The sequence below is a fragment of the Balaenoptera physalus genome (genome assembly GCF_965194825.1).
Source record: "Balaenoptera physalus genome assembly, chromosome: 4".
NCBI classification, from domain to species: domain Eukaryota; kingdom Metazoa; phylum Chordata; class Mammalia; order Artiodactyla; family Balaenopteridae; genus Balaenoptera; species Balaenoptera physalus.
The window spans coordinates 12,348,823-12,372,278 of record NC_138891.1 but is presented as its reverse complement, the minus strand read 5'-3'; the positions used below and the strand labels follow the sequence as shown (position 1 = coordinate 12,372,278).

The 23,456-nt window shown below is 43.4% G+C and overlaps 1 protein-coding gene across 1 annotated transcript in view; it reads right to left on the bottom strand.

Annotated features, from left to right (window-relative positions):
- NEK11 (NIMA related kinase 11) overlaps nt 1-23,456 on the bottom strand; it is a 306,979-nt gene that overhangs the window by 164,633 nt on the left and 118,890 nt on the right. Inside the window, 5 exon segments of the mRNA XM_082459368.1 lie at nt 4,928-5,042; nt 9,485-9,578; nt 11,636-11,755; nt 14,122-14,207; nt 17,484-17,805. Coding sequence (XP_082315494.1) covers nt 4,928-5,042; nt 9,485-9,578; nt 11,636-11,755; nt 14,122-14,207; nt 17,484-17,805 — 737 coding nt within the window.

Genomic DNA, 23,456 nt, shown 5'->3' with positions numbered 1-23,456 from the left:
GGTGGGGAATCAGCACATCTTCATTCAATATTAGCTTCATTCTAATTATCCTCTAGAGCTCAGAAAATTAGGGAGTGACTGCAGGGGCCTATTCCTGGGAGTAAATGTGAGAGTCAGTAGGAAACACAAATGTAACTCAGTGGAATACATGACAAATATGAAACAGAACCACCATCAATTTATATTCATCAATCAAGTCTCTAAGATGGTTAGAGCTCTGGAAGTGATGGGACAGCTGGAAACATGGACATGGCCTCCAGCACATGGTCGTCTTTTCCAAGGGCTGACAAGCCAAGCAGATCCACCAGCGTCTCTGTCTTGGGTGAGTTTGGCGTCTGGGCTGTTATGTTTTGTTCTGTTATGCTCAGGCTGCTTTTGTGGGTCCTAGGTCCTCTTAGACCTATTGGTATGGGTCCCCAACCACACCAACATGAGCCCTCCAACCAACAAGACTGAGAGAGTAGCCAAGGGATTCCAGCCCCTCATCTTCTCACTTCCTGAGAGAAGACCTCAAACTCTATTAACACTCCTTGTGGAAGACAATGTTGCTTGGTTGACATTAGAAGAAAACCCCACGATCATTTTCTGGACTAAGGACTTTGTGTCCCAAATAACATCTAGAGATCCTCCTGGTTGCCTTCTAGCTCCACAACTTCAGGACAGTCTCTCTCAGCCATTCATTAGCTAAAATGCAGGCTAATAGGCATTACTCATGTTTCCTTTTTCCTTTTTTTTTTCTGGATATTTTGTAAATATATTTTTTAATTCATCAACCTTACTGAGGTATAATTTATGGACAATAAAATGTACTCATTTAAAGTATAGAGTTCAATAAGTTTTGACAAATATATACATCTGGGTAACCATCACCACAAGAGGCTCCTTGTGCACTTTTGGAGTCAATTTCCAACACCACAGTCCCCAGGCAACCACTGGCCTCATTTCTATCACTAGAGACAAGTGCTGCTAGTTCTAGAACTTCATAGAAATGGAATCATTCCATAGGAATTCTTTTGTTTGTGGCTTCTTTCTCTCAGCACAGTGTTTTGATATTTACCCATGCTTGTGTGTATTGATAGTTTGCTTCTTTTCATTGTTGAGTATTACACTGTATGGATAAACTACAAGTTTGTTTATCTGCTCACCTGTTGATTGACACTTGACTTGTTTCTACTTTTTGGTACTATAAACACAACTGCTAAGAACATTTGTGTTCAGATCTTCTTGTAGACATGTTTTCATTTCTCTTGGTAACTATCTAGAAGTGGAATTGCAGTAAGTAAACATTTTCTTTTTTTAACTTAAAACAATAAAATTAGATCATTGTCTGACAGAGTTCAATTCACCTTAACATTTAAAGGGAAGAGATGACACCATAAGTCATAGGTCAGCCTACAACTAAAAAGGGCATGTGGGCTTTCTACGAGCAAGCAAATTACGACCCCCTTGAGGTCTAAGCTTTCTCTGAGCACAGTGAAGGGGCTCAGGACTCGCTCAAGGAGTGGCTTAAAAGGAAATTAAGTGACAGCTGGTCAGGCTCTGGGTGGGCAGCCAAGGCTGACACCAGTGCAGCCTCTGCATTATGAGAGCCATGTTCTGGGTGGGTCTGGGGCCCCTGAGTCCCAGGCTATTATTCCAGCTTTGCAAGAAATGTTATACTGAAACTCAGCTGTGAGTTGCTAAAAATAAGGCTAGAGTGTAACGAAGCTCCTCGCAAAAATTAATGTGCAAGTAATCATCAGCATTACATATAAGGAGTTAAATAGGAATAATTTCTTCAATGTTCCAGTCATGCTTTCTCATTTGATTATAATGGTTATCCATGACTTCAGCTAGATTAAATCAGCTGTTGTCAACTAAATGCATATCAGATGTAAATAATGCCTCACCCTGTCTTGCTTCTCCGCAACTAACTCCTCAATCCCAGAGGGAATTTCCCAATTCAGCATCTAAGACTGATTAAACATTTGCTGCAGGAGCTTAAAAAAAAATGATTGTGTAATTTTATTTTATATATACAAGCTAGATAAAAAATAAATTACAACCTCCTCTGGGTGCTGAAAGTTTGAAGTCAAATCTTCTATAAGGCAAAGAAAATGGGGGTAATAATTCACTTCAGAATTCATCAACAAATTAAAGTTTCCTGTCTCAAAGTTTCATGATTAAGCTATGAGGTCACTAACCATCTTGCAATTACCCACCATCTAACCAATCATCAACCCAAAGTCTACATTTTCATAGTTCTTCATAGTCTCCCTTTTCAATTTAATATTTAAGAAAGAATAGAAATTAGAAAATATGAATTTACAGAGAGGAAAAAATAAGGGAAATGTTTAAAGTATTTTACAAGGCATTTGGCCCACCTAAAACTACTATGTGTTTTTGGCTCTCACAGCTTATAATGGGCATCTAAGTAGTTTCCTTACGGCGTGAACAAGGTGGGCAAAGGAGTGGATTGACCCACTTCCAGTTTGGCTGGTAACTCAACACATGGTCTGCCATACCAAAACCTCCCGACAGAAGACAAAGTGCAAGGTAAGGAGGATGCCAGCCTGAGAGTCCTGGCAGCTCTGTGGTCAGAGCTAGCTTAGGAGTAACTTGCACTAGAAAGCAGGAACTTTGGAGTCCTTGAGCAAATTACCTACTGTCTTTGGCTTCTCATCTGTGAAATAAGTACCCTTTCCTATCTGAAATCTGGAGGCTGGGCCCAGGCCTCTTGATCCTAGACCACCCACTCAACACCCTGTCCTGGGGCTTCCTCTTTCTAGATGGTGATGGCCCTCCAGCAGTGCACAGACCATCCGTATTGGTGCTACTCAAAGGCCTGCCTAGCCCTTGGTTTTATAGCCTTGGAAAGAAAGGCTCAGGGGACAGTTCTACATTTCCAAATTTTACCTTTGGAAAATAACAAATAATGGGGCTTCCCTGGTGGCGCAGTGGTTAAGAATCTGCCTGCCAATACAGGGGACATGGGTTCGAGCCCTGGTCCGGGAAGATCCCACATGCCACAGAGCAACCAAGCCCGTGCACCATACTACTGAGCCTGTGCGCTAGAGCCCGCAAGCCACAACTAGTGAGCCCACGTGCCACAACTACTGAAGCCCGCGTGCCTAGAGCCCGTGCTCTGCAACGAGAAGTCACAGCAGTGAGAAGCCTGTGCAGTGCAACGAAGAGTAGCCCCCACTTGCCACAACTAGAGAAAGCCTGTGCGCAGCAATGAAGACCCAATGCAGCCTAAAATAAATAAATTTAAAAAATAATAATAACAAATAATGTATTAAAGAAATACCTGGGGACTTCCCTGGTGGTCCAGTGGTTGGGTGTCCACCTTCCAATGCAGGGGACGCAGGTTCCATCCCTGGTCAGGGAACTACGATCCCACATGCCACAGGGCAACTGGGCCCACGTGCTGCAACTACTGAGCCTGTGTGCTCTAGAGCCCAAGCACCACAACTAGAGAGAAGCCTGCACCCTGCAATGAAGAGCCCGCGTGCCTCAACAAAAAGATTCTGCATGCCACAACTAAGATCCTGCATGCTGCAACTAAGACCCAGTGCAGCCAAATAAATAAATAAATAAATAAATACCTGAAAAGAATCTAAATGCAAATCCATCTGATACACATATTTGTCTGCCAATAACACCCATTACCAGGTGGCTTCCAAAACACCATTTCAAAAGTTGGCAAATGGCAACCTGAAGAGCATCAGGTCCTAGTCTCCTCACAGCTGAAGGAGGCAGCATGAGCTCTAACAGCTCCATCAGGAAGACATCGAATGCAAATTTGGACTGAGATGACCAGCCAAATCCAAGTTTCACTACCTCCATTCTTTGGAAAGAGAACTCAGCTACTGCCAAAGAGAGTTCCAGCCACGAGGATGCACCTCAAGACCTTTACCCACAAGGAGAGTGAGGCTACCACGCCCCTCCGCCATCCCCACCCCAGGCCCACTGCAGCAGGGACACGCAGCCTCCAACAGCTGAGTCTCCTGAAGCACTTCCTGACGTCCTGGCTGCCTCTGACTGCCTTGCAGACTAGTGCTCATCCAGCGAACCTCTCTCTTCACTTGGAATGAGACTCAAATTGCGGTCTGACAGCCCTCTCAGCCTTTCCTAGCTCCTTTCCTAACTCCTTTTATGCAGACATTTCCCCTAATAATATCTTTGCACTTTTAGTCCCATCTTGGCATCTGCTTCTCAGAGGTCGAGACAACATGTCATTCATCCACACATTCATTCACTCAAGGAATATTCACTGAGTGCCTACGATGTTCCTGACACTTGTCAGCTGCCCTGGGGAAAGGGGTACAGGACTGCGAGGCCCCACGTTCCCAGCCCTGCCCCTCGGGGTCATGAACTGCTTCCCTCTCTTTGGCTTTTACCATGTGCTGGACATGGAGCTGAGAGCACATCACAGGCCTTAGCTAATTTGCTTTATTCTTGTTTCATGGTAAAGGAAACTGAGACCTAGACAGATTGTTGCCAGGGTCTTCCCTGATAGGGCCAGTTTTTTTACTCTAAAACTCATGTTTTATACCATTAGGCTATGACATATCTCCCCAGTTTGGCTGACAGCTCTGAGCACTTTTTTTCTGGTTCATGAGGGCCAGGGAAACAACTTTCTTCAGAGCATTCACAGTCTTACACATGTTAATAGTGATGCTGTTTAACTCATGTAGAAGGGGAGGTCCCTCATCTGGTGCGAGTTTCCAGCTCATCTTCACTATGACAAAGACAAGAGAGGATGGACAAAGCCCTCGGCTTCTCTGCTCTTCACCACCACAGCCCAGCTCTGGCAAACTGACGGAAGGTGGCCGCATACACCCAAGGCTTCTCCTAGAGGCCGGCCAGGCTCACTAGAGGGTCAGCCTCACCAACGCACATGTCATCCAAGAGCAGCCTTCTGCAGGCTGATGCAAACTCATACCGTGATCTCCAAGGTCAGCTACAGTGTCCTCTACACTTGACCCAAGTGTGCCAAGCTCCAGGGAAGGAATGGGCTGAGACTCAGGCAGATTCTCTAAAGCTGGGTCATCAAATTCCTTGCAGAAGGTAATGAACAATTCATGAGAAGCTGATCAGAGGAAACAGCATTACCACAAATGAAACAATATTCTTGTTTAGAAGATGACTTAGAAACAAAAGCCTACCTAATCCTTTCCCTTAAACATGATAACATTTTCAAATCTCAAGAAGGCAGCTTGGGATGAGAGGAACAGCTCTGAATTAACTCGGCAGGTGACCTTGGGCAAAGCACGTAACGTCTCTTGGCCTGAGTGTCAGGGTCATGGTGAGGGTGAGGCGGGCAGGATGTCCAGCCCTGCTCAGCTTCCTCATCTCAAGACTAGAGGTGCTGGCTTCGATAATGTCTTTTAAAGCTCTCCTCCAGCTTTAAAAGCTCTGTGATTCTATGAATTTCAATTTCCTAAAAGAAAGAGATCTAAGAGGTGACATGAAAGAGTTTCCACTTCAAAAAAATAAGTTAAACTTCTCAAATGTTTCAATAGGCATTTCAACTAATCACTCTGTGTGTGTGTGTGTGTGTGTGTGTGTGTGTGTTTGTGTGTGTGTGTGTGTGTTTGCCACCCAGAGCTAATGCTGAATTGACCTGTTTTCCTGGATAAATGGCTTTCATGGAGAACTATTCCAAGAGCGTCTTCTTATCAAAAGGAGAAAGTTCAAACTAATCTTCAATGAATAAGTAAAACATAGCTGTGCTACACTGTGATGTGGCATCTGTGGAAATACAGTCATAAAATATTTTTAAGAAGTCCATTTTATGTACTGTATAATAATTGTTGCAGGAGGTGAAACTGGCTCCACATTTCAAAGGATCACTGATAGTGCAAAAAGCAGAGACTGCACGAAATGTGCCTTTGTGTGCACTTCAGAAATTATTTGAAAACAAGTATTTGGACTCTCAGTTGACTTTGATTTTCTGAGGTTCTCTTTGAAGAGAACAGAATTGTTATAATTGCTTCTCTTAGAAGGAGCAAGACTTGATCTGCTCTTTGATCCCCAGGACTATTTCACATTTGGAGGCATGATCTGCCACACAATTTTCACAGAAACCATCACACGTGCATATACCCCAGGATAAAAGAAAGACTGGGCTTAGTGTGTGCATCGCGGTATCTAGTTGTTTTAAGCTACCATCCTTTAAAGAAATGGTGCCAACATGATTCCACAGTCAACTACGCTTCAAGATTTCAAAGCCCAAATTCAGTGGAGCAGAAAATGCCTGCCAGCGTAAAAGGCCCCATCAGTCAGGATCTGAAAAACAAAGCAAGCCACTCTCCTAAATGCCCCAAAGAATTGTTATAACATTTAAGAGGTGACACAGCCAGCCTGTCTCTCCCCTAACTGTGATTCTACCTCCTACAACTGCTTTTGAAATATAATGAGGTTTGCTTCAGCCAGCCAGACAGAAGGAAGAGGACTAAAGAACAGAGTCCCAGCAAGAGGAGGAAGAAATTCAACCACAAATGTGCATCTGGGCAAAGACAGGAATGTGTGCCTCTTCCTTCTCTCCTTCTTAATCATGTTTTTCTTTAGCCTCTTGCATCCAATTAATCCAGCTTATTTCTCACATTGTATTTCATCCTTTTCAGCTCACTGAAGCCTTCCCATGAGATGTCTAGACCCTTCAGTCCATCTGCAAAGTGTCAGCTCCCCCTCCTTGGTTCTCTGAATATATTATGCCTGCCTCACTCCTGTGCCTGTGAATGTGATCAGACTGGTCTCCTCTCTGCCTGGCCTCCTCTCTCCATCCTCCTCCAGGGGAAACAAGAAAGCCTTCCCTCAGGTTACCCCTCCTTTTCTTCAATTCCCATTAAATGCTCTTTTTTCCTAAAGAGATTATAAGAAGGTCCGCTCATCATGGCTTTTCCAGATCCTCCTTCATCTGAAGCTGCTTTCAAGAACTCCAATTTCTGTCCATTACTAATCAGCATGTGGTTCTGGCCCAGCAGCATAGGAATCACCAGGGAGTTTGTTAGAAATGCAGCATCCCAGGCCCCACCCCAGACCAGCCAAATCAGAATCTACATTTCAACAAGACCAAGAGGTGATTCAGGTACATTTTGAAGTTTGAGAAGCATTGCTAGAAAACATAAGAATTTGGAGGAGGGCTAGTAGACTGTGGACCTGAGAGGTCAAAGATGGTTCTCCTGAAGAGGTGGTGACATTTGAAAGAGAGAAAGTGGGATGCTACTGATGGGTCAGAAGGAAATGGCTGATGTAACTGCACAAGGGAGGGCGAGAGACCTGGGGTGCTGAACAACCCTGCGCGCTGGGCAGAATCAGCCCAAGGAGGGTCTTCTCTTCAAGAGCCAGGGGCTGCCTGGAGTACTTCCTGCCCCCATCAATATGCAACTTAGGAAACTTGCTTCTGGAAAGCTCAGAACCAAAGATGTTGGTGATACTGAATCTTACACGACCGAAGAATGAACCACCATCTCTGGTCAAGACAGCGGCAGGCACCTCCCGCCTGCCTTTGCTCCTTGCTGATGGACGGGGGTGAAATTGGGAGAAACTAGGCAGACACTGTGGAGGTTATGAGTTGGGACTTCATAAAATCTCTGTGAAATCCTCACTTTCCTCATTTGAACTGGGCCAAGATCTGGACTCCCATGTTCTGTAGGATAATATAGAGCAAATAAAATCTTAAGTGACTTTAGAATCCCCCAAGGGCCCTAATTTATAGAAGGGACAGGACCTTATACAGTGCTGTTGCTTCACACTACTAGTAATCATATTGGAAATGAAAAAGAACACAGAAATGATTATTTTTAAGGCCAATGAAGAAAAGCAAAGAAGTTAAGTGAGTTATCAGACATTAAAATGTAAGATCGTACTTGAAACTACATTTTTATTTGCCATATACTAACTTTAAGAATAAAGTTATTTAGGCTTTATAAAACAAAATATTATCATGTCTGTACTTCTCAATTTCCAATCTCTGGGGGTAAAATCCCTTAGAAGCAGAGGACCCTGAGCATTCCAGAAAAAAAGTCCTGGTTTTTATCAGCTGATTAAACAAGTATTTTACATATATTAACAAACGCAGAATTCTTATCATCATGCCAGACTCTTGTTGAGGATGTGTGGGAATCTGCAGTCTCAGTCCTGAGGGAAGATGACCCGCCTCCACAAGTCATCACTTCAGGGCCTCGAAAGTATCTGGGGAGCTGAAGGAGGGTGCTCAGTGTTTGCAGGGGGCTTGGTGGTGTCAAGACCCTTCCCTGAGTAGGGGTCTGACACTGCTGCCCCTCAGCAGGCAACTTCTCCACCCTAAGGTTCTGTGAGCAGGAACCATCCCACCCCCATGCCTCTGAGGCCAGCTTCCCTGGGAGTGAGAGATGGTGGAGAACAGGGGTTGGGATGGAGCAGCATCAGCTGGGTACACACTGTCTGCTAAAGGGCCCGATGGACAGAGACTCCTAAGGTCAATGTAGGCTGGGCCCCCATCTGCTCCAGCTTTGGGTTTTCAGAACTCTAAAGCACTCCCAACCACTAAGTAATTGAGAAAGGTGGATCACCAATCAGAGGGAGGCAGAAAACAACATTCCCATGCTCTGCCTTGTCTGAGAGTGAGCTCTGCCCAGGGCTCCGGCACACCCCAGGGTGCGGAGCCCTCTGATTACTGAGCTACAGTAGAATGAGCATCCCCAGACCTCAGGGATCATCCCCACAGCCTCAGGGGCTTGGTTCTTCCTGCTAAAGGAAAGAATCTCCCTCAGATGCAGGGATCACCAATGAACAAATAACCAGAATTTGAGACAATAAAGTTTTCCATAAAAAGGACTCCTTCCCCAATTGCTTTTACCAAAGAGCTAAGAGGTTGGTGTTGATGTCTATTATCCAAATACAACCCTGAAGAAAGACTACCTTAAGTATCAAAATCTACACCAAGGCCAATGAAGATATTTTTAACCATTAGGGAATGGTATGCAGAGGCTTGGGATGCAGAGGACATGAATTTGGGGTGCATTTCATGTGAGTCTGCAACCCTATTATTGGATATGTATGATAATTCTCCAAAGTTTGAAAGGGGTTATTAACACAATGCACGATGATATGTATGGGAGACAGAAAATAAAGAGGGAAAGAACGAAAAATAAGACAGAAAAAGAACAGTGGACTAAAGAAGCAAAGCAACAATAGCACGGCTGAAATTCAGAATTAGATAGACATACATTTGTTCTGCAAAGTCATACTTTTAACTCCTCAGTTGTTCATTCAGTGCAGATTAAGTCATCCTTACACAGCAGGCACTTGGTACAGCTGCTTTGAATTAGTGCCATCACTAATTGTTGGCCTACGTTCTAAAACAAATCCCAGTCCAGCCTGGAATTGGGCAGAGTTGGTCTGGATGCTTTTTTCCCCCACCTTGTCCCTTTTCCTACCCAACTGGCCCCATGAATCTGAAGAATCTGAGGCAAGAAAAGGTCTTTTGTAAAATTGAAAACAGAAGCGCACTCACGTGGAGCACATCCACAGTCAGCTGCTGGAAGTTCCGAGATCTCAGTTCTTGCATTCGTTTGTTGTTTTCTTCATATTTTTCTTCCACAAGCTTTCTGTATAAAGTGAACATAGAAAAAGAGCTGCAATTTGCTAAAACCACATCTACCTTACACAAGTGTGATCCCTGTTTCAAAAGGCAGACTGGGGTGTCGGGCAGCCAGGCCCGCGGTCTCTCCTTCATCACGTGAGTGCAGTGCAGCCCCACTCGATTTTCCTTTAACGCACGCAGGATGCTGGCTCTTTGTTCACCCTCAAGAACCCAGAACTCAGGGGAAGAGGGTGGTGCCATCCCTGTGTGCTCTCGGCCTGTGCTGACAACAGACAGGAGTGTGTCTCCGATGGCCGGTAGAGAGCCCAACACATATGAATAACTGTATAACAAACCCATAGACGTGGAAAACAGACCTGCATTTCAAAGAATTTATGGAAAAGAATATGAGAGCCACTGTGAAGGGGAATTTTTCTCAGACATTTTCTGTTTCCTCTACAATAGGAGAGTCGAATTTAATAGACCTGCTATTAAACTGGAGGAAAGATTTGAGTTCTTGTGATTACTTGTATGCTAATTTATACTTAGATTTCTTGAAAAATCACTGAATATCCCTGTAGTCAAATTTTCTTGTCTATAAAATGGGTACATTATAACGCTCATGACAATGGAGTCGTTTTCTACCTAAAACACATGACCTTTCTCAAATCCTAGAAACAATAATCAAAACCACTCCAATGCAATTTATTCATAAAATCAAGAACAAACTTATTTAAAAATCATTGCCTTTAATAACAAAAATATTAAATGCCGTGAGGAAGATCTATGACTTTTTTGCATATTAAAAAATAGTTTTAATTTGAAAAATAATTTGTAATGTGCAAGTTATTAAATTGCCTTTTTAATCTGTTCCTGTCAGAGATTTAATTTTCCTTTCACCCTCAACCAATGACATGAACCATGGTACCCCGGAAATATCGCCATTCCTGAGGTGTTAGAAGTAGATCTGGGACTGTGAGTTGATGCAACAGTCTAAACAACTTTCCTGACTATATTTCTTCAGCAAAATCCACACTTAGTGGTGTACTAGTTTGCACATATCTTCCAACTGAATACTGAATGATATCACATTGGTACCTTGAAAGTGACCATTTACACCACAGAATCAGCAAACAAATTAGTAGCTACCCCTCCGGCCCCCACAAGCCCAGAGGGGGCTGTAAAACATTCATCAGCACACGACTGCCCAGGAAGCACTTTGACAGAAATATTTTCCCACATTTATTAAAGGAAACATGTGTTAAGGGAAAATCATCTCTCGGGTTCTTACTTGGTTCATCATGATATTCACTGTAAGTACAAGGACACCTAGAATCATTTTCCAGGTACATTAACAAGGTCAAAAATGGACAGATTTGAGTTTCAGGTCTTTTTTTGTCTCTCTAGTTCTTTGTTGGGGCTTCTAAGCCACCAAAAAATTGGCAGAGGAAGAAAGAAGAAGAAAAATTAGGAAATTGGGTCACATACCAGCTGAAAAATCAGTCTTTGAGAAATTGGGAGTTTGGGACTCTTTGGAACCCCCTTTTCATGTGTAAACTCTAAACACTTGTGATCTCTCACACCAGCAGCATGCCCTGAGCAGACTGTGAAGGGCTTTACCTGACAGAACAGAGTTGTTTCCAGGCTCCTTCCTAAAGCCAGCAATTTCCTGCAGGTACAGAGCAGCCAGGGCTCTGGGCAGAGGGGTTTAGCAAACACCTGGGGAGTGTGGACAGAATAGTGAGGCCACCATATCACCCCCTCACGGTGCTGTGTACAGAAGGTGTCAGCAACAAAGAGGCTTCGTCTGGAGGCTGACCTTATATTTTCATTCCTAATAACCTCCCTGATATTCAATCCTTCTTTTCACACAAGACTGAAAGCCTGCTATTAATAGTGCCTGGCATCCAATAACCATCTATGGCTCAATAACCATCTTTTGAGGGAATGAGTGAATGAATAAACTGATAAATATATAATGAGAATGTGCATTTTCTTGTGGTGTTTGCTTTTCTTCAGCAAATTCCTCTAGAGCCCTGGGAAGCAGCCCAGGGCCCAGGGCACTAAGGGAAGGTCACTTACTTTAGCTTCCTGGCCTCCTCATCAGCTGCCTGGACCTTCCTCAGCCGCATCTTCTCTCTTGGTGTCATCTTCTGTACCTCAGACAGCGCCCGCAGGGTCTGCAGGTGGATTTTTTTCTGCCTATAGATAATAAAGATTCCCACGTGCAACCCATCCCAAACATGCTCAGAAAAATTAAACAAGTATTTTACAGAAGTATCATTACACCACTGAGAAGGGAAAAGCATCTCAAGACATGCCAAGCAAAAACTAATAAACTCTGGGTAGGTAATTAGCCAAGAAGGACTGTGGCAATATTATTGGCAATATTTTTTAAATTAGATTTTTGTTTAAAAGCAAATTATGTACTTTGCAAATTTCTGCTCATTTCGTTGCCTATGACTGGTTTTCATAGTGTAAGACAAATTAGGATCTTGGCCATTAGGGAGTAAATAGACTGGCAGACTAATTCAACCATGTGGATAAGACATAATTTTGGAATTAGACAGGCAGGGTTTGAATCCCATCTCTACCACTCATTAGCTCTGTAGCCTTGGGCAAGTTACTGAATTTCTCTGAACCCCAGTTTTCTCATCCATAAAGAATGGGCTATCCTGAGTATTATATGAGATAACGTATGTACAGTGCCTGACATATAAAAGTATCCCAAAACTGTAGTATTATAGTAGCTAAAAGTTACTGAATATGCCTTATCTTCTAGGCTTCATACAGTAGGTATTTTTATGGCAACATGGCATAGTGATTAATTGCACAGTTAAGAACATTCTCTGGGTTCAAATCCTAGCTCCCAGGCTACATGCTGTATGCCTTTGGGCAAGTTACTTAACCTCTCTATGATCATTTAAATAATAATAATAATAGTACCTACTTTGTAGGGTTGTTGTGAGTTTAAATGAGTTAATTCATGCAAAGAGCTTATAACAGAGCAAAGCATATGGTCATTACCCCTGAAAATGTTAGCCAATATTATTCGAGAGCCTCTTTCTTCAGTTAAAGAAATGTGCTTACATTAACCATGTATTGAAAGGTCTGCAACCACATTCTCAATGGCATTTGCTTCTGTGCCTGGCTTGGTTAGGGCCCAATAGCGGAATGCCTTTTGCACTCAACTCCCTCCTTAAGAAACACTATGAGGAAACTGTAATGACCGCTGTAGGCAGTTCTCATCCCTCTGGAATACAGTTCAGACCAGAGCCTCCAGGGGCCATGCAGTTTTCAGCAATACACATGCTTTATTTTGTAAAACCAGATAGAGCCCCTCAAAACAGTCATAGATCTTGAAAATAACAGTGACGATTTGAAATCGATACCTCATAATGTGAAAGATCACCTGAAGAACTAGATTCGAGCACACTATAATTGTAAGCACAGTCAGGCAAACTTTTCAAAACTGCAGTACAAAATGATAGTTAAGGTTAGTCCAGTATTTTAAAAATAAGATACATACTACTCCCACATATCTTGTTAATAAAATAAAATGAGAAGTTCCAGGCATTCTTGAAAGAAATAGGTAGTAACCCAAGAAAACTAGGTTATAGGGGCATGCTTAAATATTTATCTCCTGAGTTGCAGGGTATTTAAACTGGAGATCATGCATTAAACAAAGACTGAATACCTTTGATGGACCAGTTCCCTCAGTTTGAATGTGGAGATGGAAAACAAACACGGCACAGTTGAGAAACCACTGGACTGGGGGTTAGAGAAGCATATTTGTGTAATTTGGCCTTGAAGATCAAGCTGATGAGGGCTACCATTCTTACTTCACTGCCCTGCACAGCTCTGGGAGGGACTGTCATTCTCATTGGGTCCTCACAAAATTAAATAGCGTTTCTTCAGCAAAATTATAGATTTGGTCTTATCAGTGGTGCCCCCTGGAATTGTGCAGTACACAGCCTGCACACCTGCACATGGCTGTTCTGACATAACTTAGTATTCTGGGCCCTTGTAAGTTATGGCATAGAAATTTTGAATGAGGTAGGAGAGAGAAATGAGATCAGGAAAAAATTATGGCTCTTTGTGAAACACACATTCTCTAGTTCTTATGTGTATCTCAAGAAAGTAAATTTTGGCTTATTTTCAATTGTCCCAGGACTCCACAGTGTCAGCTTTTCAATAGATACTCTGCCAGTTCCTCTTAAACAACTAACATGTGAAAGCCATTTATGCTTAATCTGAATGTTCATTAGCATAAATATCACTAAACGTTTGAGAGATGAATTTCTCTATATACTTACAATGCAACTGCAGAGCTACCCTGCAGATATGTAAGCTGTGCAGAGGTTTAAACTTTTATGATTTCAATTTGCTACCACCTGGGGCAAAGGGCTTTGGAACATCAAGTTACTGAAGCTCCTTAATTTCTTGGCAAGACTTAGGTGAATTCTAGGATACTCCATGCTGTTAGCTTAGCACTAATAGATTGTTTAAGAGAAATGCATTTAACATTTACACACAGTGGGCTTTTTAAAAACAAAGCAATTACCTACACAGCATTAATTATATAAGTTGCCTCCTTCTGACGATTCAAATTCTTGTCTTCCAGGGTCATTTCCAAATATCGGCACATCAGGTGCTGAAAAAAAGAACAGCCGTAACATACCTTAAAGACTCTTCAGGGATGAAGAGGCATAAAATGACCAGTAGCCTTTTCTGATGTGTAGTACTACTGACCCATGTCTGAGGCTTGAAATCGAACCCACTGGTAACTATTTTTCCTTCTGTAACAGGTTTAAAACATTACACAGCAGCTCCTGTGGGGTCAGGCTCCTGTCCACCTTTCCAACTTCATCTTGCTCTGCCTGCTCTCTTGCTCCCGGTCACCCAGCCACAGGCAGGCCTTCCCTCAGCTCCAAGAACACACAGTTCTCTCCCACCTCAGGGCCTGTAGTGGACGATGTCTCCACTCCCAGTGAAACCGAACAGGACCCTGTGAGGCTCCTGGGCACAAAAGCCTTTCTGTGTCCCCTATTTGTAGAGACTAGGCTTCAACATCCATGACTTTCCCTGAGTTCCAAAGGGCAGGTTCAAACAGTTGCTAATCAATGAAGGGAGGGAATGCAGAGAGAAGGGAGGAGCAGTTAAGAAACAATAGTGCAGCCTTGGGACAGGGTCCTGGTTCTGCCTCAAGGGATTCACGTAACAATACCTTTGAGTTCTTCTGCAGAACTAAAACCCCCAACAAATGGAAGATGTTAACTATTTGACGAAGCATTCTTCATTCCAGAGAGAAGGTCAGAGTTTGATAACCTGGAGAACCACAGAAGCTCATCAGGAGACCACCTGAGGCCAGATTAAAGGAGTGCAGGTCCTGCACACACCACACCCTGATCCTTAACAGCAACCCTGCCCTTGCACCACTGCTATAAAACTCCTCACCAAATCCCCCTGAGCTGGAACACACAGGTTTGAGGGCATGGGTCTTCTGTGTCCCCCTTTGCCTGACAAAGCAATAAGCTATTCTTTTCTACTTCACCCAAAACTTTGTCTCCAAGATTTGATTCAGCACTGGTGCACAGAGGCTGAGTTTTGGCATCACCAGGGCCAGGACTAGGGTGAGACAAGCAAGGCACTCACCTCAGGTACAAATTTAAGGGGCACAAAAAACTCAGTAACCAAGATAAATAATATTTCAATGCAGTATTATAAAAAAATCAATATTAATGACAAAAAGCCTTGGAGAATACGATAGCAAAAGTTTAAAAAGCGACAAGACCTGTCCTGAACGTGCACCATTCTACCTCACTTTCTTAACGAGCTGAACTTAGGTCCGCTCGCCAGCAAAGCCAATTTAATGATACCAGGTCGTGGTGAAGGAAAGTACAGCGTTTATTACAGGGCACCAAGCAAGGAGAATGGGTAGCTAATGTTAAACAGACCCGAACTCCCTGATAGCTTTCAGGGAAGGGTTTTTAAAGACAACATTTGGGGTGAGGGTTGCAGCTCATGGACTTTCTTCAGATTGGTTGGTGCTGAGGTAACAGGGTGGTGTTTTGGGAATCTTAATCATCAATCTCTGGTTCCAACCAGTCTGGGGTCTACATGCTGGTTGTCATCATATAGTCACCACCTGGGTAGGGGTGACTAGTTTCTGCAGAACAACTCAAATATATGCATTAGATTATTATGTATATCCCTTGGGGAGGAACTAGGATTCTGTTTTATCACTGAACTGTTGTTTAGGCTACCATTACTTTTCTTGCTTGACTGCTTTTCTTTTGTTTCTGCATTCCCTCATTCTCTAATTAGTAACTACTTGAGTCTGTTTCTTGGAACTCAGGAAAGGCTTAGGAGACTAAAGCCTTTTTCTACAAACAATGGACACTGTTTCAAGAAACAGTGGACATGGAGGGACTTTCATACCTGAGACAGCCCTGCAGGGTCCTGCTTGGTTTTAGCTCCACTTTCATCCTAGCCCCACTGGATCCTGTCCTTGAACGTTTGACATTTTGTTACTATGGACTTTTTTTAGCATTACTTTGGGTTTTTTTAAAAAACACTGCATTACAACATTATTTATCTAGATTACTGAGTTTTTGGTGTCCTCTTTAATTTTGCACCAGGGCAAAGGCCTCATTTTTCTCACCCTAGTCCCAGGGGATCTATTGGATGCCTTTTGTTTGTTTGTTTGCTCAGTCACCCTTCATTGTGGTTTTGATCCCAACAACCAGCCTCTTTTCAGAAGTCTGCCCTCAGGCAAGTGGAGAGCTATACTCAGGGAGAGCTGAAAGCACCAGGGAGCTCCCACCACTTCCCCCTCTTGTCCTGCTCATCCCACATCTTTAGTGCTTCCCCCTCCAGGGGACATCACCTAAGTCAGAGTTTTGTACCACCCACTCCCCGTGATCCCAACACTCTCCCTCAGGCTCTTTGTAAGGTGCGCTGCTTCTCACCATCTCACTGATGTCACAATGTCACCTGCTCCTTCTCTGACCACCAAAGCCCTTCCTTTCCCTTATTTCACAGCATGCTATTTTCTTTCTTCCTAGTTCTTCTGATAGTTTACGATTATTTTATTTACTTGCTTACATTTTCTTGGTTACTGGTTCCTCTTACTAGCAGTGAAGCTTCAAAACGACAGGAGTCATATCTGTTCCTATCATTTTGGCACCCCCCAGTGTCAGTACAGTGCCAGAGCTCAACTAATGACTGCACATCAAGTCAGCATCCCTGTTTCCTGTGCCTGAGAGCTGGACACTGATGAAAAGGTGTGCCCATTTGTGAAGGTGAATGACTGCTCTGTGGGTCCACTTAAAACTATTCATAAAAATTAAAGGAAATCTGCCTGAGGGATTTGTATTGTAAAAGCCTATGAAGTCTAAAAACAAGGAAACAAACAGACAAAAAATCCTGAGAGGACACCATTTGCTTTTTGCTTACCATTGAAGGCAGATTCTCTGCATCAAAATTTTTAATCTACAGGAAAACAAAATAAACTCAGCTAATCAATAAAAAGTATTAGTAGGATACAAAATAAGGAGTGGAATAATAAAGGCCCCATGAAACCCCCAGATTTTGTAACATTAGTAGTACATTCTTGAACTAGCAGGGATACACTTACAAAGTGTAGAGGTAAGATTTGTAAGCCAAGAGCTCTAAGGGTGGTTGCTGCAGTTAGGCAAAAAATCACAATCCAAACTTCTCACATCTGGGGCACCAGGGAACTGGAGTTCACACACCTTCCTTGGCAAAGAGATTGTCTACTAATAATTTCCTCCAGCTTTAAAAAAAAATCTTGTTTCTCCTTTCTGACTGATTCTTACTGCATCTTATTCCCACAGCACAACTACAAGTCCTAGAAGGTATATAAATGCTAATATGTGCTTCCAGGTATTCCTTTCATTTTAAATACCTGTAGTTGTTCATCAATGTAAGGAATTTTTAAAATTTCTATAGCAGATGGTCTCAATGAAGGACTCTTGTTCAACATGCTGTAATGTTTAAAAAGGAAATTATTGTTCAAATGAACTAAAGTATAAGTACAACTTAAAATTGCTTCTGCAGCAATACATTTCTTTCCGTAGCTTTCCATGATGGCATTCAGCTGTCTTGGGTATCTCTCAGGGAGAGAAGGAATGTCGCCTTCAACAATTTTTATAACGATGGATAAGAAATTGGAGCCAGTGAATGCCTGATTCATGCAGCACATCTCATACAAAATGCATGCCAGAGACCTGAAGACACAAAAAATTTGAATGAGGAATAAATGTCCTCTTTTAAATTTGATCATCATACAAAACCTCAGATGTGTTAGGGCATTGGTTGTGAGGCACTAACATACACTTTGTTTTCTATTTAAATACATGTTTACTGAAAAAAAAAGGAAAAAGTGAAAAAAGAAAGCACAAAATATAAGTCTGAATGAACACTTTTTGTCAGAAGAGAGCAAACAATCCAACAGGAATATGCCTACACATAGTAGGGACTCAATAAATATTTGATCAAGGTAGTAAGAAATTTTTGAATCAACCTCTTTGAAGGAAAAGTAAAATGCAGGTAAATATTGTCTTCCTAAGGCAGTTCAATTAATGTTATATATGCAAAATAAAATTTAACTTTATTAGCCTAGCCTTCCCTCTACTGTGTATCCAAGCATTCTGAAAAGGAAGCTGGCATCTTTATTAGTTTTCTAAATAGAATCCATTTGCAAGTAGGGTGGGAGAGTGGCTGCCTGCAGCACTCATTAACGTGTATAATTCTCCCTTCAGGAGTATGAAGCAGAATATTAAAGTTCTAGATCAGTCCAACACTAATTTGTGTTAACTATGCAAATCAGTCATCTCTAAACTAGCAGGAAAATCTTTTAAATAATCTACATCATTAAGAAAACCAAGGGGAAATTTCTGCCTGAACTTAGTGTTAAGAAAGAACTTTTCTCCTGAAAAATGGGTTATTTTTATCTTCTGGCTATCCTGAATTATGTAACTAGCCAGGTCTCCCTTTTCTTATTAGTTGCTTGAAAGGTCAGAAATAAATTTGCCGTTGACCTTGTGTAAGCTGTGTTTTATGTAACTTCAAACACTGTCCTGCTTTATCATGAAAGGCAAGGTATATATCAATAATACATACATGAATACCATCATTTTAACCATTTTGTGGGTGTTCAAGAAAATTCTGGATATATACACTGAAAATGTTTCTGTTCCAGTAAATAATAATAACCCTAAAAATTTCAAACTGATTGGTACTTTACATATTACAAAGCACTTTCATATATATCTCAACAGAGCATCATAACTTTCCAGTGTAATGGAGCCAATATTATATTTTTCCCATTTTATACATGACAAAACTGGCTCAGAAAAGTTAAGTGACTTGGCCAAGGTCACACAAGTGACCTTGATTGACTCTTGAGTTATGTATTTTTCTTTCCAAATCCGAGACTATTTCCATTATAGAATGCTAGAAAGAGACAGACATTAGGAGAAATCTCACGATATTGACTAGAACACCAAGATCAATGTCAACCTTACAAATTATGAAAATTATTTGAAGCTCAATAAATTTTCATCCATCTGTAAGACTATTAAATGGTATTTGGTATAGTAGCACATATTTAGATTTCTATACCCAGAAAAACAATTTCCTTCAAATAAAGGTGAAATAAAGACATTTTTAGACAAAGAAAAACAGAGAATTCATACCAGCAGGAAAGCACTAAAATCCTAAAAGGGAATTCTTCCAAAAGAAGAAAGATGATCCCAGACAGAAACAAGGAATGAAAGAAGGAATGAAGAGCACTGGAAAAAGTAATTTTGTGAATATGTTTAAATCAACATTAACTCTATAAAACTTAACTATCTTATGGGATTTAAAATTTTGTGGAATAACATTTCATGACAAAAACAATGCAAAAGATAGAAGAGGGTAAATGGAGTTAAAGTATCATAAGGTCCTAATATTACTGGGAAAGTGGTAAAAGCAGTAATTTTTACTAGACTGTAATAAGTCAAGAATGCATGCTATGGGACCGGAGAGAAGATAGCGGAAGAGTAAGACGCAGAGATCACCTTCCTTCCCACAGATACAGTAGAAATACATCTACACGTGGAACTGCTCCTACAGAACACCCACTGAACGCTGGCAGAAAACGTCAGACCTCCCAAAAGGCAAGAAACTCCCCCCGTACTTGGGTAGGGCAAAAGAAAAAAGAAATAACAAAGACAAAAGAATAGGGACGGCACCTGCACCAGTGGGAGGGAGCTGTGAAGGAGGAAAGATTTCCACGCACTAGGAAGCCCCTTCGCGGGCAGAGACTGCGGGTGGCAGAGGCAGGAAGCTTCGGAGCCACGGAGGAGAGCGCAGCCACAGGGGTGCGGAGGGCAAAGCGGAGAGATTCCCGCATGGAGGATCAGTGCCGACCAGCACTCACCAGCCCAAGAGGCTTGTCTGCTCACCAGCCGGGGCGGGCGGGGCTGGGAGCTGAGGCTCGGGCTTCGGTCGGATCGCAGGGAGAGGACTGGGGTTGGCGGCGTGAACACAGCCTGAAGGGGTTGGTGCACCACAGCTAGCCGGGAGGGAGTCCAGGGAAAAAGTTTGCAGCTGCCGAAGAGGCAAGAGACTTTTTCTTCCCTCTTTGTTTCCTGGTGCGCGAGGAGAGGGGATTCAGAGCGCCGCCTAAACGAACTTCAGAGACTGGCGCGAGCCGTGGCTATCAGCGCGGATCCCACAGCAACAGGGGCGCAGAGGGAAAAACGGAGAGATTCCCGCACAGAGGCTCGGCGCTGAGCAGCACTCAGCAGCCTGAGAGGCTTGTCTCCTCCCCCGCTGGGGCGGGCGGGGCTGGGAGCTGAGGCTCGGCTTCGGTCGGATAGCAGGGAGAGGACTGGGGGTGGCAGCCTGAATACAGCCTGAAGGGGTTAGCGCACCACAGCTGGCTGGGAGGGAGTCCGGGGGAAAAAGTCTGCAGCTGCCAAAGAGGCAAGAGACTTTTTCTTGCCTCTTTGTTTCGCAGCGCGCAAGGAGAGGGGATTCAGAGCACCTCCTAAACGAACTCCAGAGAAGGGCGTGAGCCGCGGCAATCAGTGCAGACCCCACAGCAATAGGGGCGCAGAGGAAAAAACAGAGAGACTCCCGCACAGAGGCTCGGCGCCGAGCAGCGCTCACCAGCCCGAGAGGCTTGTCTGCTCACCCGCCGGGGCGGGCGGGGCTGGGAGCTGAGGCTCGGCTTCGGTTGGATCCCAGGGAGAGGACTGGGGCTGGCGGCGTGAACACAGCCTGAAGGGGTTGGCGCACCACAGCTGGCTGGGAGGGAGACCGGGAAAAGGTCTGCAGCTGCCGAAGAGGCAAGAGACTTCTTCTTGCCTCTTTGTTTCGCTGCGCGCAAGGAGAGGGGATTCAGAGCGCCGCCTAAACGAACTCCAGAGAAGGGCGTGAGCCGCGGCGATCAGCGCGGACCCCAGAGACGGGCATGAGACGCTGGGGCTGCTGCTGCCGCCTCCAAAAAGCCTGTGTGTGAGCACAGGTCACTCTCCACACTGCCCCTCCCGGTAGCCTGTGCAGCCTGCCACTGCCAGGGTCCCGTGATCTGGGGACAACTTCCCCGGGAGAACGCACTGCGCACCGCAGGGGGGTGCAACGTCACGCCGGCCTCTGCCGCCGCAGGCTCGCCCCGCCTCCTCCGTACCCCTCCCTCCCCGCGGCCTGGGTGAGCCAGAGCCCCCGAAGCAGCTGCTCCTTTAACCCCGTCCTGTCTGGGCGGGGAATAGACGCCATCAGGCGACCTACACGCAGAGGCGGGTCCAAATCCAAAGCTGAACCCCAGGAGCTGTGCGAACAGGGAAGAGAAGGGGAAATCTCTCCCAGCAGCCTCAGAAGCAGCGGATTAAAACTCCACAAACAACTTGATGTGCCTGCATCTGTTGAATACCTGAATAGACAACGAATCATCCCAAATTCAGAAGGTGGACTTTGGGAGCAGGATATATTAATCATTCCCCTTTTCCTTTTTTTTTGAGTGTATATGTCTATGCTTCTGGGTGAGATTTTGTCTGTATAGCTTTGCTTTACAATAACTTTATTTTACTTCACTATATTATAGCCTCTTTCTTTCTTTCTTTCTATTTTTTCTCCCTTTTACTCTGAGCCGTGTGGACGAAAGGCTCTTGGTGCTCCAGCCAGGCATCAGGGCCGTGCCTCTGAGGTGGGAGAGCCAACTTCAGGACACTGGTCCACAAGAGACCTCCCAGCTCCACGTAATATCAAACGGCAAAAATCTCTCAGAGATCTCCATCTCAACATCAAGACCCAGTTTCACTCAACGACCAGCAAGCTACAGTGCTGGACACCCTATGCCAAACAACTAGCAAGACAGGAACACAGCCCCATCCATTAGCAGAGAGGCTGCCTAAAATCATAATAAGGCCACAGACACCCTAAAATACACCACCAGACGTGGACGTGCCCACCAGAAAGACAAGATCCAGCCTCATCCACCAGAGCTCAGGCACTAGTTCGCTCCACCAGGAAGCCTACACAACCCACTGAACCAACCTTAGCCACTGGGGACAGATACCAAAAACAACGGGAACTACAAACCTGCAGCCTGTGAAAAGGAGACCCCAAACACAGTAAGATAAGCAAAATGAGACGACAGAAAAACACACAGCAGATGAAGGAGCAGGGTCAAAACACACCAGACTTAACAAATGAAGAGGAAATAGGTAGTCTACCTGAAAAAGAATTCAGAATAATGATAGTAAGGATGATCCAAAATCTTGGAACTAGAATAGACAAAATGCAAGAAACATTTAACAAGGACGTAGAAGAACTAAAGAGGAACCAAGCAATGATGAAAAACACAATAAATGAAATTAAAAATACTCTAGATGGGATCAATAGCAGAATAACTGAGGCAGAAGAAAGGATAAGTGACCTGGAAGATAAAATGGTGGAAATAACTACTACAGAGCAGGATAAAGAAAAAAGAATGAAAAGAACTGAGGGAAATCTCAGAGACCTCTGGGACAACATTAAATGCACCAACATTCGAATTATAGGGGTCCCAGAAGAAGAAGAGAAAAAGAAAGGGACTGAGAAAATATTTGAAGAGATTATAGTTGAAAACTTCCCTAATATGGGAAAGGAAATAGTTAATCAAGTCCTGGAAGCACAGAGAGTCCCATACAGGATAAACCCAAGGAGAAACACGCCAAGACACATATTAATCAAACTATCAAAAATTAAATATAAAGAAAACATATTAAAAGCAGCAAGGGAAAAACAACAAATAACACACAAGGGAATCCCCATAAGGTTAACAGCTGATCTTTCAGCAGAAACTCTGCAAGCCAGAAGGGAGTGGCAGGATATACTTAAAGTGATGAAGGAGAAAAACCTACAACCAAGATTACACTACCCAGCAAGGATCTCATTCAGATGTGATGGAGAAATTAAAACCTTTACAGACAAGCAAAAGCTGAGAGAGTCCAGCACCACCAAACCAGCTTTACAACAAATGCTAAAGGAATTTCTCTAGGCAAGAAACACAAGAGAAGGAAAACACCTACAATAACAAACCCAAAACATTTAAGAAAATGGGAATAGGAACATACATATCGATAATTACCTTGAATGTAAATGGATTAAATGCACCCACCAAAAGACATAGGCTGGCTGAATGGATACAAAAACAAGACCCATATATATGCTGTCTACCAGAGACCCACTTCAGACCTAGAGACACATACAGGCTGAAAGTGAGGGGATGGAAAAAGATATTCCATGCAAATGGAAATCAAAAGAAAGCTGGAGTAGCAATTCTCATATCAGACAAAGTAGACTTTAAAATAAAGACTATTACAAGAGACAAAGAAGTACACTACAT